Below are 13916 nucleotides of genomic sequence, written 5' to 3'. Positions count from 1 at the left end.
TAATTATTATTCTTCAAAAATATTTTCTTGATGTTGGATTTTAATAAATATTAATAAATTAAACAAAGAAACAATAATCTCCTAAAAAGAAAGACAATATCATGTGCGATAACAGACTATCGAAATTTGTTATAAAAGATTAATACAAAATTAATAATTTCATTGAAGACAACAACCATATAAATTGATTGAAAAAGACCGATCAAAATGATTGAAAATCAGAATTTATACATTTAGATAGATACATTCAAATTAGTTGGTGATTCTTGACTATAAATGGGTGGTTTTATTTCATAAAGCTTGATTAATCTATATATATATGTGGAAAAAAAGGCAAGCATTATAATGTGAATTTTGCTTATAAAAACTTAGGTTAAAATAACATGGTGGTCCTATTATTATTCTTCAATCGATTTGGTTAAATATTGATATTAAAAAAAATCAGTGTAAGCTTATTTTAACGATAATTAGCATAACCTTCTTTTTTTTTTAAGATTAGATGGACGAATATTATATAATTAAAAATACATCAACCAAAATTGAACAAGTCCAAAGGGATGAAAATAATATTTTAACCTACTAAATATTATATAACATCAATACATCAAGAGGGAATTTTTACATCCCTATATTGCCCTTAAAGTTTTTCATAATTTCTATTTTGTCATTCATTTCAACTATCCAAGTGAAGGTGGTTATACACGAAATGATGTATTCTTTTATGTACGACCGTGAACAAAACCATGAGTATGAAATATCACAGTCTAACGATAGAGACATATTTAAACGGACAATCACTTCCATTCTTAGTTACAGAGTAATATATCTTTTTGTGTATAAGTTTGATGTAGACCATAAATATTAAAAACCACGACCTGGTAGCAAATATATGTTTGAATAGATAGTAATATCCTTTGACACATTACATCTATGTAAGTTGAAGTGGTATATCTCATGCATGGGTGTAATTAAAACCATAAATATAAAATATCAATATCTAAGGTTGGAGATATGTCTGAGTGGACAATTATTCTTTTTTCTTTTTAAAATCTCATAAATTTATTTCCATAACGTAATTTATATTACGATAGTTACAATTGATCGGGTCAATATAAAAAACTATTAGATATATTAAATCTTTTTAATTTATTTTCTAAATTAACTTAAATAAACTATAAATTTCACGTATATCCCATTTGTCATGGACTAGTGTTAGTGAAAATTTAAGTTTTAAAAGAGAAAAATAAACTTTTGGTTTGAGAATCTCACATTGCTTAATTTTGAGAGAGAAAAGTCTTATTCTTATCCTTCCACCTTAGGTTATGGGTTTGAGCTTTAAGGGGTATTTATATTTTAGAGAGAATGAGGAGATAGGAAAATGTGAGTATGGTGGGTATCTCGCACATGTGCCACCATCCGCTCAGGCGAGTGTGTGATTATTTTTTAAGAAAAGAAAAATTATTATTAACTTTTTATTTTTATATAATTCTTCGTTAAACAGCTCCACGTGTCGCAAGCAGAGGACACTGGTCAAGTCTTCCGCGCGCTATTCTATCTCGCCCCCTTTCTTTCTTCCGTTCTTGTTTTTCAAGCAAATTAGTCTGAAAGGTGTGAGTTTTCATTGGTCACGGTGCTACTCTGATCAAGACAGTACTATCTATTATGGGCTATTTTATCATTGGGACGACGTGATAATTCTGTAGAACTGCTTGCACACCCGTGCCGACATCTGAATGGGTGATTATTTTTTTAAAAAATAAAAATTTATTATTATTTTACTTTTTATTTTTATATAATTATTCATTCAACAACTCCACGTGTCACGAGTAGAGGACGCTGGTCAAGTCTTTCGGGTGCGATTCCATCTCGCCCCCTTTCTTTCTTCCGTTCTCGTTTTCCGAGCAAATCAGTCCAAAAGCTGTGAGTTTTTGATCGGTCATGGTGCTACTCTGATCAATACAATATTATCTATTTTGGACTGTTTTATCTTGGGGACGACGTGACAATTCCGCAGAACTGCTTGCACACGCGTGTTGCCATCCACTCAGGCGAGTGTGTGCTTATTTTTTAAAAAAGAACTATTATTATTTCACTTTTTTATTTTTATATAATTCTTCATTCAACAGCTCCACGTGTTGTGAGCAGAGGACACCAGTCAAGTCTTCTGTGCACGATTTTAGCTCGCCCCCTTTCTTTCTTCCATTCTTGTTTTCCGAGCAAGTCAATCTGAATGGTGTGAGTTTTCGATTAGTTACGGTGCTACTCTGATCACAGTGCTATCTATTCTGGGTTGTTTTATCCTGGGACGACGTGACAATTTTGTAAAACTGCTTGCACATTTTGGCAAAGTCGCAAAATATCTTAAAGAGAGCTAAATCCGCAACTCACCCAGTAAGGAGTTTATGTTTTACAGGTTACATTTACTTAACGAGTATCGTTCAAAACTTTTCGCTGTCGTTAAATATTATCAATCAGAGGGTAGCGGGTTCCAACAACTAGTACAACTAAAATACTATTGCTTTAAAAAAGAAAGAAAGAAAAAAAAAAAAACTATACATTATCGTCACGAACACCGTTTTATCTTGTAGTAGGTCCAAGAAAATTAAAGAAACTTTTTCTTTTTCTCTTTGTCCATTTCGTCATGAACTTTTTCCCTCGACATCATATCGATTGTCGTGTCTGTTCGTATTTAAATTAGGGAGCTTTTAATTAAATTCAGCACAATAATTAGTAAACGAAAATGCTGTATGGCAAATTGGCGTCCGCCATCAGCTCTTGAAAGCGACTCGCGTGGATTGAAGTTGAAGCCCGAAATTGCACTGCTCAAACACAGGCGCCACTTCCTTTCTGAGGCGATTCTCTTAATTGGTTTGTTTCCAACTTCTTTGTTCTTCATCAAATCGTTTTAGTTATTCATTTTGAGCTTTTGGGTTTCTGTTAATGTTGTTGCTGATGATTCTGCGATCTGGGTTTGGATTGTTTTGCTGATTTGTTGATTTAATTTTTTCATCGTTTTCTTGACTGGAGTTTATTCTGTGTTTATGTCATGAAATTGTGAATGATCAAATGATTTTTGTTTTCTTTGGGGTTTTTTGAGAAACTGGGGATTAGAGAGATATTTTAAGTGGATTTAAGATCTTTGCTGGACGTTTAGCTATGGTGGTAGAAGCAAAAAATGCAAATCATTCATTCATTGGTTCTAACTTTGTTCAGTGTATTTTTAATGGTTACCTTTGAAATGTCCTCTGTTCATTTAAAAGAAAGATTGAGATGCTTCTTTATGTTCTTTTGAATCTTGTTAGTCAGTGGAAAACGGACTTCTTAACGCCTTGTTTGTTTTCATTAATTTATTTTACCAAATCAAAGTCTTAATGGAGACAATATTTATACATATGTTATAACTCAACCGATAAAACCAAGTTGATTTCAAATACTTTTGTATCCAATCTTTATGTTCACTATGAGCCATTCAGTGGTTATTTGCCGTATGGTTTGGGTTTGGCCCAATACTGCAAGTCTAGTTGATTTGAGTTAACCAGATGAAGTTTAAATCCTGCAGTCTCCACCTGTATCTGTATTGAAAGATAAAAAGAAGACGGTACCTAATCCAGTTCGTTACATGATACTTATATAGTTGGCAGTTATGTGCAACTTGGCTCTCTGATTGTAAAGCCTAGTTGATTTGAGGTATTCATCTGCGGTTTACGTCACTATATCGCCTCATTTATATCCATTATTTGTATCCAGATTTTGAGCGTTTCAAGAAGAATATTAGTATTATTAGTAGACTATTAGTGTGAGTACTAGAAAAGGAACATATTAGTAAATAGAGAGAGTGGGCTTGGAAGGGGGTGTGAAAGAATTTTGTGAGATTTCCTTTGGAGAATTTAGGAGAGAGAAGCCCTCTCAAAAGACTATGGTATATTGTAGTTTCTTCATTGATATTGCAATATATATTTCTATCGTTAGTGTACTTTGTGTTCTTAATTGTTCTTGAGTGTTCTTGTTTGGAGGTATCCTAACATAGCCATGCTGAGATATTTGGTGATCATGGGCAGAATTGTGGTTGTTTCTAGAAACTTGAGTCGTGAGAATCGGCATTGTTTATTTGCGAAACATTTTGGAAGACATAATAATAGTCATGTTAGAGGAAAATCAGCTCTTTTTGGTGCTTTTGTTTTTACTTTTAGCACATGCCAATTTGGTCGACCACATTGATAAAGCAGAATTGTGTTCTTGATCTTCAAGTTGTAGACTGGTTTCCCTTATCTTCTCTCTTGGGGAAGAATTTTTGTTCAATGGATCGTGTCTCAGTTTTTCTACGTTTGCATCTGTATGTTTTCTGTTAATCTGTATGGTTCTTTGTCCTTTTCATCTGTTCTCGAAGTCTAATGTACAACATTTACGCCAGATAACAGGAAACCATGTTATAACAGCTGCTCGTTAGATAAGAGAAATCATCAAAGAATGGGAGGCTGCTGCTGTTCGACTCGAAATTCTCACCTGAATGGAACTCCAGCATACTACTATGTTAGTTCATTTGCCTTTCCACATGATCATGACCCACTATTGCATCTGTTTTCTTTGCTAAAATTAAGATCCATAATTTTCACTCCTTTCTGCAGTGCCCCCTGGCTATGGAGGAGCGAGAGTCATCCGAAATTCATAGTGGCTCAGCCTCCATGCTCCTGAATGCAGGACATGATTTGAACTTGGATTTGTCGATACCGAACACTTATCGATCCCCTCCAACACCTCTCCCATACGATGTGGTTTTGAAATATCCACAACCGAAAGATCTCAACTCTGTTAAAGAAACAATCTGTGGATGTAGTTTTAAATCAGCAGTTAAAAGTGTTGGGGAACTGGATAGTAAGTCCCAAGACAGCCCTTTGCTTGGAGGCCCTCCACGGAAACTGGAACATTCCAAGTCGAAGAGCAATAGTACACCGACTCTGGTCGTCGAAGAAGAGGATGTCTGTCCTATTTGTCTTGAAGGTGAGTTGAATTGGCATCTATAGCAACTGATACTCTTTTGCATACCATTCTTCTTTTCACTTGCACCATTTGCGTGTACTTTTAGATCAAATCCACAATTCATGTTTAACATTGTATCTCCTATGTAGAGTATGATTCTGTACATCCAGAAATTATCACAAAGTGCAAGCACCACTTTCACCTCGCTTGCCTTCTCGAGTGGACCGAACGAAGCGATGTTTGTCCCATTTGCGACAAGGTTTGTTCCAACAAGTTACAAGTATGACAATCAAATTCAAATTCAACAACGTCCATTACTTACATTGTCTTAGATGACGATTTTTTGAGTTCTTTATAATGAAAAACACTTTGCCGGAAGGTTTGTGATTCGCTCGTGCAATACTGATAAAAATTTGTCCTTGATTTTCGATACAGGAGATGATATTTGAGCTACCTTGAGTCTGCAGAAATGAGAAACTTCTCTAGTCCTTCAAATTCAAGCTTGAGCTCGGTTCAATCTGGTGGATGGTGCGTTTCCTCGTTCAACCACAGGTTCATTTTCAAAACTATGGCTGCATAGATACGTTGGCCGTTTCTTAGCTACAAATTCGTGATGTAAATTGTTGTAGTCAGTCGATTTGATACATCAGTGGGGGAAGAAATCATGCTATGATACAACTGTGCTTCCCTTCCTCATGTTGGATCTTCATGCATATTCATTATTTTTTCAATCATCAATTCTGAAGGAACTCCTCCAGGCTTATAGACCCAAAAAAGGAGTATTAAATATTCACATATTCTCTGTAAGAATAAGACTCAAAAAAGGAGTATTAAAGATTCACACATTCTCTGTAAGAATATGAGGTGTCTTTCTCATTTTGGCTTTGAAAATCTTGCCTGCAGTTGACATCCCCGCAAGCCCCAAGCGTATGATTTGATCTCAAATTTAATTAATAAAAAGGAAAGTGCACCTTTTTAGTATAAGTATTAACTATTAATTGATCGAGTCTTCTTTAATCATGTTTTTATATATTGGTTTGATACGATTTGCAGTGCATGTGCTGTTGTGTTAAATTTAAAAAGAAAACTTAATTATAAAATTTTAATAACAAAACTTTATTTTATAAATAAGAGTTTTGTTTTTTTTAAGTCATAAAAAATTATTTATAAGTTGAGCTGTTTTCAATCTAAGGAAAATGAGTCATCTTATTTACAAATATAGCAAAATATCATTGTCTGTTAATGATAGACCGTGATAGACTTCTATCAGTTAGTGAAAATATTTAATTACTATATTATGCAGTGATATTTTGCTATACTTGAAAATATTTTCAGTAATTTTATCATTTAAAATAATTACCTTTATAAAAACTTTGGAAGTTGGGTGAGGAAACATATTAATTATTTCTAATTAAATTTAAAATAATTTAAAATTTATAATAAAAGAATATATAACTAAAATATCTTGTATAGGTTTTTTTAGTTTGCGATAATCTGAAGGAAATTTATTGAAAAAGATCTTTTGAGCAGAAGCAAAGATCGTTCCAAATCCATTTTTTTATTGAATATCAAGTTTTACATTAAAACAACAAGAAGATATGTATTTACTTAAAATTACATCATGCTTTAATACTTAAGTTTCAGAAATCCTTACCTTTGAAGAACCTTTTCTTCAAGAACTCTCTTGTACACGCCACGAACAGAACTCCTTCTCCACGCGGATCTCCTTCTTCAAGAACGAAGACCACCACTCGAGAATCCTTTGTATTCTCTTGGGATAAAGGATTCAAGTAAGAGTTGTGGGCTTTGCTTGAATCCTTGGAAGAGGGAAAACAGATGGAGAGGAAGAGAGGGAAGAGAAGAACTTTTCTCCCTTGTTAATTTTTCTTTCAGGAGAGAACTCTTCTCTCACAGTGAATTGAGGAAGAAGATGATTAATTCAACTTCTTGAATCCCACGGAAGTTAACTTGAGAGAAATATGGAGAGCCAATTGTAACTCCTTCCCTTTTTTATTAATTTCAATTAAATTAATTAAAAATAAATAAATAGATAGATAAATAATATATATATATATATAATAACAACTTTATTATATATACACACTATATGTTATATCAATATAACATATAGCCTATAGTTTTATATTGCATCAAATACAACAGAAACTATAGATTTTATTTTCTCTCAGCCATACATGACATTTAATATAAATCACATTTATATTAAATCCATTTATATGAATCTCATCCATATAAATGATATTTGGATCATATCCAAATTTTTAATTTCTCTAAATATAAATCATATTTATATTAAATTTAATTACATGAATATCATTCATATAATTAGTATTTGAATCATATTCAAATTTCTCTCATATTATAATATATCAAATACATTATATTAATTATATTACATATATAATTAATTCCTTCAATTAATTTGAACACTTCAAATTAATCAAAAAATAATTCTCAATAAATCCCTGTTGAGCTACAGAGGGGACCTTATGGACCTGTAGATTGAAGCTTCAACAGTACTCAGAAAATTAATTAAACTCTTTAATTAAATTACCCAACATCCATTAACTGTCGGTCACTCCACTAAAGACCGACAGCTGCACTCTTCGCACTACAGATAAATTTTTGTGTCCATTGGATATAACCAATCAACAGTGCGATGACCCTCGTAAGTACAGTTGGGCTAAAATTATCGTTTTGCCCCTGTAGTTACATCTAACTTCTTAAGTACCACCGATTCCTCTAATGAACAATAAGTCATAGTCCCACTATGACTAAGTCTCTCTCGAGCCAGGAGAAGGCGTGGTCACAATGTTCAAGACTCGGAATCAGCCCTTAAGGGAGCAATTTATTTACTTGTCCTTGCATCGGGGAAGAAGTGAATTCCGTTTTGTGTAGCTGTGTTCCCAACTTCCTAGTTAGACGAATCCCCAAATTGGTAGGTTTGTTGAGTTGACAATTTGGCCACTCTCACCCATACAAATCAAAAGGGTCGCCTTCATGAGCAGGAGTTCACAACTCACTTAGAATTCAGGTCATGTCACCTATATTAACGATGTTATATAAGATACTAACATTTCGGGGTCCGGTCTTATACAAACTCTTTGTATAGGATACCCTCGCTTACATATCTCCACATGAATGATCAGGATTAGATCATTTTTAGCATTTTACAATACTTGTAACACCTACAAAGCAGGCTGTATCTGTAGTGTCACCAGGATAAGGTACCCAACTTTATCCATTTACTACAAACCGTTTAGGTTATTATTTAAATAAGATCCACTTGTATGTCTCTACATACTTGTTTAAATTACATGAAATAACCTCAGATCTTAGTTTATTGGATTGAGTATATGCTTATAAAACAACACTTATTTTATTAACAACAATATGTTTATACAAAGTTTACAAACTACGAGATTACAAGGAGATTTAGGATACCATTCCCAACAATCTCCCACTTATCCTAAAGTTTAGGGAGACTAATGTACAATAAAGACATACACTATATTCCAGAAACATAATCATCTTAGTAAAGATTTTTTTCATCATAACTAAAATATTATTATCTTTTAAAAGAGATTTCTACGTAAGAGACATTCATTATAGATATATATTTTATAAATGTCTTAAATTTTGAATTATTTCATAGAAAACTTTTAGACATAACTTGGGACAATTCTAACCTTTTCAATTATCATTTAATATGTCTGGTTTTTTTTCCTTTTTCTTTTTTGTAATCGTTTTTCAAAACTTTTTGTTGTGTAAATATAAATTTCCATTTTAATGCATTTAATATAGAATCAATGAGATTTTGTTTTCCAAAGTGACATTTATCGAATTTAGTGGACTACATTTATTGCAAAATCCCTGATTTCAGTTGACAATTTTATTGCATAATTATGGTTACAAATCTTCATTTTTTTTTTCGTTTTTATGTATATATATACGAAACATATTTCAAATATATACCATGATATTTTGAATGTGAAGTTATTCCAAATACATTTAAAAGAAGCACATATTTAAAGTTGTTATATAATATATATTCCAAATTTTAACTTTATTATTGTTTCTATTGAATTATGTACTCCAAATACTTTGCCATATATACACATGTATATTTAGTTATTCCACAAATATATACCTCATATTATATGCTACAAACTATATCATACATTAAGATAGATGACATCATAAAATTATTTAAAAAATAAATCAAATTCGTAGAGTTCAAATTATTAAGTTAGAGTGTTAATAATGTTATTTCTCCCCCATAATACAAATATTCAATTGTATATTTAATGTATATTGTAAGGGGATACCGTGTAAATATGCAATATACAGTTGAATATCACTAACTAACTATATTTAAACAATAGTATATATTTAAACGAATATCATATACTAACTATATTTAAACAATGATATTGCAGCCGCTAGGGTTGGCAACGGGGCCGGGGCGGGGCGGAGGGGCGCCCCCCATCCCCGGTCCCATGGGAGAAATTGTCCCCCATCCTCGCCCCCGCCCCCGCCATTTAAAGGCGAGGACGGGGGCAGGGATTCCCCGTCGGAGAAATGGGGTCCCCACGGGGCCACATTTCCCGTTTCCCGCGGGGATTCTCTGTGGGGATTCCCCATTTTTTTTAAGTTAAAATTTGATTAGTCTACAAAAAATCCATTAAAAAAGTTTATCGAATTCCTCATTTTTTTAATTCAAGTGATTTTATTTGAAATTTGACTAATGCACAACAAATGAACAAAAAACAATAGACTATTCTATGAAATAAACACAATTGACAATTTAAAAACTAACAAATCCATTAGATAACTTTACAACTTAAAATTCAATAAAGTTTGAATAAGGAAGTCAATTAAAGGCAATCGTCTTATACATTCAAATAAGTATTACAACTTAAAATTCAATAAAACTCGTCCTTCTCTCTTCAACACTTCACAATCAAATCTTTCACCTTTCTTGGCATCATCCCATCCTTAGTTGTATTCATTCCTACATTTAAAATGTAATAAACAAATAATGTCATAAAATTTTTTTTAAAAAAACTAGACCACGAAATAATGTTAATCCTTGAACATACCTTAGTCACCACGCCATCTTCATCATTGTCTGCATCTTCTAAAACAGTTGCTAAATGTGTAACCATTTCTTTTCCCGTGCTAGTACCTTACATTGTCAAATATTTGTAATAAAAGAAAATATTTATTAATATATTAAATGATAGAAAGATGTAAAACAAAATAAACAAACTAACCTGTCAAAACTTCAGTCGCAATCCAATTTTGAGCGCACATCAAAGCCTCTATCGTCTTTGGATGAAGTTTGTTACGATGTGGGCTTACAATCCTACCATAGGTACTAAAAGCAGACTCTGATGCAACACTAGATAACGGGATGGCTAATATGTCTCTTGCAATTTCTTGTAAAATTGGATACTTGACACCATTCAATTTCCACCAACTCAAAATGTCAAAATCGGATGTTCGAGGTAAGACAGATTCATCCAAATATGCATCAAATTGTTGCTTCTGATTCATATTATTGGAATTTGATACAAACAAGTCATAATCATTAAAATCATCAAATTCGATATTCTGTGAGGTTCCATCTAAATTTCTAGCGTGATAATCATCACTTTCACCTTCATGCTTCAGCTGATATTCTGTTTCCAAATCTGAACAAATTTTTTTAATCCTTTCCACTTCAAGAAAAAAACCATCTCCATAAATTCTAGGGAAGTAAAACTCAATCAACTTTAATTTATAACGTGGATCTAAAACTACAGCTATGGCCATTACCCCATGAATTGTCTTCCAATACTTATCAAACTTTGACATCATATTTGAAGCCATGTCTGATCTCTTGAATACCAGAATTAGTCCACTCAAAATTTTCAATTTACAAATTTTTGGGAAAAAAGATTAGCGGTAGGATATTTGGATCCAGAAAATATTTTAGTCACGTGATGAAATATTTTCAGTTTCTCACATATCTCTTTTGCTAATACCCAATCTTGATCCAAAGGCAAACACTTGTACTTTGGTTCTCGTTGTTTTAATCGATAAAAAACTGCTTTGTACTTTAATGCAGTGGCTAACATAAAATAGGTAGAATTCCACCTAGTACAACAATCAAGACTCAACATCTGACCATCATAAACATTCAACTGTCGAGCAGTTTCCTCAAATTTCTCTTTTTTTTCTGTGTATGTACCCAAAAAGACACACTACTACGTACTCTTTCGATCCCATCTCCTATCACTGCCAACCCATCTTTCACAATCAAGTTCAGAATATGAGCACAACACCACATATGAAATAAACTCCCATCCAATATTAAGTTTCCACCCAAACTATCAACAAGCATATTAACCGTAGAGTCATTGGTACTACAATTATCTACAGTTATTGATGACAATTTTCGATCAATATTCCAATCTAACAGAAATTCCATTATTTCTTCATGAAGCATCTCAGAAGTGTGTGGAGAAGGAACATATATAAACCTGATTATTTTGTTTTGCAAAACCCAACTATCATCAACAAAATGAGCAGTGATGGCCATATAACCTTTTGTTTGGTGGTTGGAAGTCCATATGTCCGTTGTCAGAGCAATCTTTCATTTAATCTCATTCAACAATGCCATGGCTTTCAACTTTTCAGTCTCATAAATTTTCAAAATCTCCTTCTTTATTGTGTTTCTTGACATCATCTTAAATAATGGTTGGATGACATTACAAAATTTCCTAAAACCTTCATGCTCAACTATTGAGAGAGGATATTTATGTCTTATTATCATCCTAGCTAATGCTTTTTTTGTAGCTTCCTGATCGAAGTTATATAAACTCAATGTATTGTTCTTCTCTCTATTAGGATTCAATAGGGATTGTCGTATGTCCTTTTGTCCTTTATATGGGCATATCTTAATATGATCATGTAAATGTTTGGTTCCATTTTTACTTTCACCCCCTAATTTTCGTTTGCGGTAATTACAAATTGTCTTGTCTACTCCATCTATTTTTTGTTTCTTAAAATGGTTCCAAACAACCGATGTCAATATAAGATCCCTTCCAATATCCTCATCAAGAATAATACAATTATCAACATTCAAATTATCATAATTCGATAAGCATGAAGTTAAATTTGGGGTTGAATCTGGGGTTGGATCTGGGATTGGACTTGGAATTGGATTTGAAGAATCTTTATTTGTAGAAGGTGATGAAGACATTGTTTTCAACCTATTCAAAGCATACAAACATTTAATTTAAAAACCCCTCTTCAGACTTGGACTATATTCAAAGCATTCAACGGTTCAAACCCAAAATTGAAAGCATTCAAATTTCAAACATACACAAACATATTAAGCCTAAAATTCAAAACATTCAAATATCAAATATACACGAATATATTTTTCAAACATATTCAAGCCTAAAATTCAAATCATTCAAATATCAAACATACACAAACATATTTCTCAAACATATTATTTACTAATTTCAAGCATACTTTTCAAAAATATCAAACGGCCAAACAAGAGAATGAAAGGAAATTTTTACTGGTACGGGCTTGAACTTTAAAGTCTTGAAAGTTGAACGGATAGATCTTGCCTCTCGAAATAGCACAAATCTGTTTTTTTTCAAAAGAAAAACAACATAGAAGTTAGAACAGTCAAAATATATAAAAACAACACGGACGACGTCGAATGTTTACCTGAAATGGCTGAGGGTGAGTTGAGAAAACACAGAAGTGTTTCAGCTTTACGCTCAGTTGGACGCAGACTCAGAGGCTCAGCTGGACGGGAGCAGTAGAAGTGTTTCAGCGAATCACGACTCGGTTGGACGCTGGTGATTAATCAGCTAGACGAGAGCTCTTCAATCTTCACGAATCACGACGATGCTCAAAGTGTTTCAGCGAATCAGTTGGACGCTGGTGGAGCTGGAGCAGTGGAGCCGGGAGCAGATAGAGCAGAGGGAGGCTGCTGGTGTTGATTTACGATTTTGGAATTAGGGATTTTGGGGTTGAGTAGCAGTAAAAGCCAAAAGGATTTAATATTTTGGAAAAAGGAAGGAAGAGAGGAAAATATTTTTGATTTTTTTTTTAAAAAAAATATTTAAATTTGGGCCTTTTTCATTTTGGGTCTTTTTATATATTTTTATAATAAGTTTATAAAATTTTTATATATATAAATTCGGGGTCGGGGCGGGATACTGTCCCCGTCCTCGTCCCGTCCCCGGATGGGCCCCGAATAAATTCCCCGGTTTGACCCCATCCCCAGTCAAACCGGGGAATCCTCAATCCGAACGAGGGGATCCGCCCTCGCGGTTTTTTTGCCAACCCTAGCAGCCGCAATAAAACCATATATGTTTGAAATTAAAAACAAATTGTATAAATACACCTAAATCCAACGTCCATCCATCTGCAAGCTCAGATCCATTAACCAGATCTACCAGATATATATGGATTATTTGAATTAAACTCACATATATCCAACAACCAGATTGAGATCCATTGTGGACATTCATCTCAGTTTCAAACCTTAGATCTGACTTTATTGTGTTATGCCTAGATTCCTCATCCATTCATGGAGCTCTCTAACCTCAGATCTAACACCACCTATTAGATCTAGTGTCGTCCAACCAAGATCTAACATTGATCACCCATGTCCATTGTAGACATCCATTCATGGACCTTTGTAACCTCAAACCCTACTTCGTCCATTTGTTGCAAGCTTTAGGGGTGTCCATGGTTCGGTTCAATTCGATTTGGGGCTCAAACCGAATCAAACCGCAAACCTAAAAAATTTATTATGTTAAACCAAACTGAATTGCTTGTTGGGTTTGAACCCAACCAAATTGAATGGTGTGGTTTGGTTCAACTTTGCTGTTTTGCTTTTTTTT

The 13916-nt window shown here is 33.3% G+C and overlaps 1 protein-coding gene and 2 long non-coding RNA genes across 4 annotated transcripts; 2 read left to right on the top strand and 1 right to left on the bottom strand.

Moving 5' to 3' along the window:
* Positions 1-2609: 2609 nt before the first annotated feature.
* On the top strand, positions 2610-5868 carry LOC120070145 (putative E3 ubiquitin-protein ligase RHB1A). 2 transcript variants are annotated; one of them, XM_090310201.1, is made up of 5 exons: positions 2610-2868; positions 4412-4530; positions 4626-4998; positions 5127-5236; positions 5413-5868. In XM_090310201.1, exons 1-5 carry the CDS (start codon positions 2748-2750, stop codon positions 5434-5436), a joined length of 747 nt encoding a protein of 248 aa, XP_090166327.1. In that variant the 5' UTR covers positions 2610-2747; the 3' UTR covers positions 5437-5868. The 2 variants fall into 2 exon arrangements, with proteins under 2 accessions (XP_090166327.1, XP_090166319.1); XM_090310193.1 differs by having other exon boundaries at positions 2619-2868; positions 5127-5257.
* LOC150038203 (uncharacterized) lies at positions 2881-4336 on the top strand. Its single transcript, XR_016527227.1, has 3 exons — positions 2881-2969; positions 3560-3687; positions 4249-4336. It is a non-coding gene; the product is annotated as an uncharacterized LOC150038203 (long non-coding RNA).
* Positions 5869-12358: 6490 nt separating the features above from the next.
* LOC120068811 (uncharacterized) lies at positions 12359-13100 on the bottom strand. Its single transcript, XR_016527714.1, has 2 exons — positions 12730-13100; positions 12359-12645 (listed from the first exon to the last, which is right to left on the bottom strand). It is a non-coding gene; the product is annotated as an uncharacterized LOC120068811 (long non-coding RNA).
* Between the last annotated feature and the right edge of the window lie 816 nt (positions 13101-13916).

Source organism: Benincasa hispida, chromosome 1 (genome assembly GCF_027475165.1).
Source record: "Benincasa hispida cultivar pf3 chromosome 1, pf3_genome.v1.1, whole genome shotgun sequence".
Classification (NCBI taxonomy): domain Eukaryota; kingdom Viridiplantae; phylum Streptophyta; class Magnoliopsida; order Cucurbitales; family Cucurbitaceae; genus Benincasa; species Benincasa hispida.
This window is presented reverse-complemented; position numbering and strand designations above follow the sequence as displayed.

What these genes read in the sequence shown, in the direction of transcription:
- LOC120070145 (XM_090310193.1), top strand. Translation starts at nt 2,748, where the DNA reads ATGGCAAATTGGCGTCCGCCATCAGCTCTTGAAAGCGACTCGCGTGGA. An exon ending in TGAGGCGATTCTCTTAATTG is followed by an intron (nt 2,869 to 4,411) that starts GTTTGTTTCCAA and finishes CATTTACGCCAG; the next exon opens with ATAACAGGAAACCATGTTAT. An exon ending in CTGTCCTATTTGTCTTGAAG is followed by an intron (nt 4,999 to 5,126) that starts GTGAGTTGAATT and finishes TCTCCTATGTAG; the next exon opens with AGTATGATTCTGTACATCCA.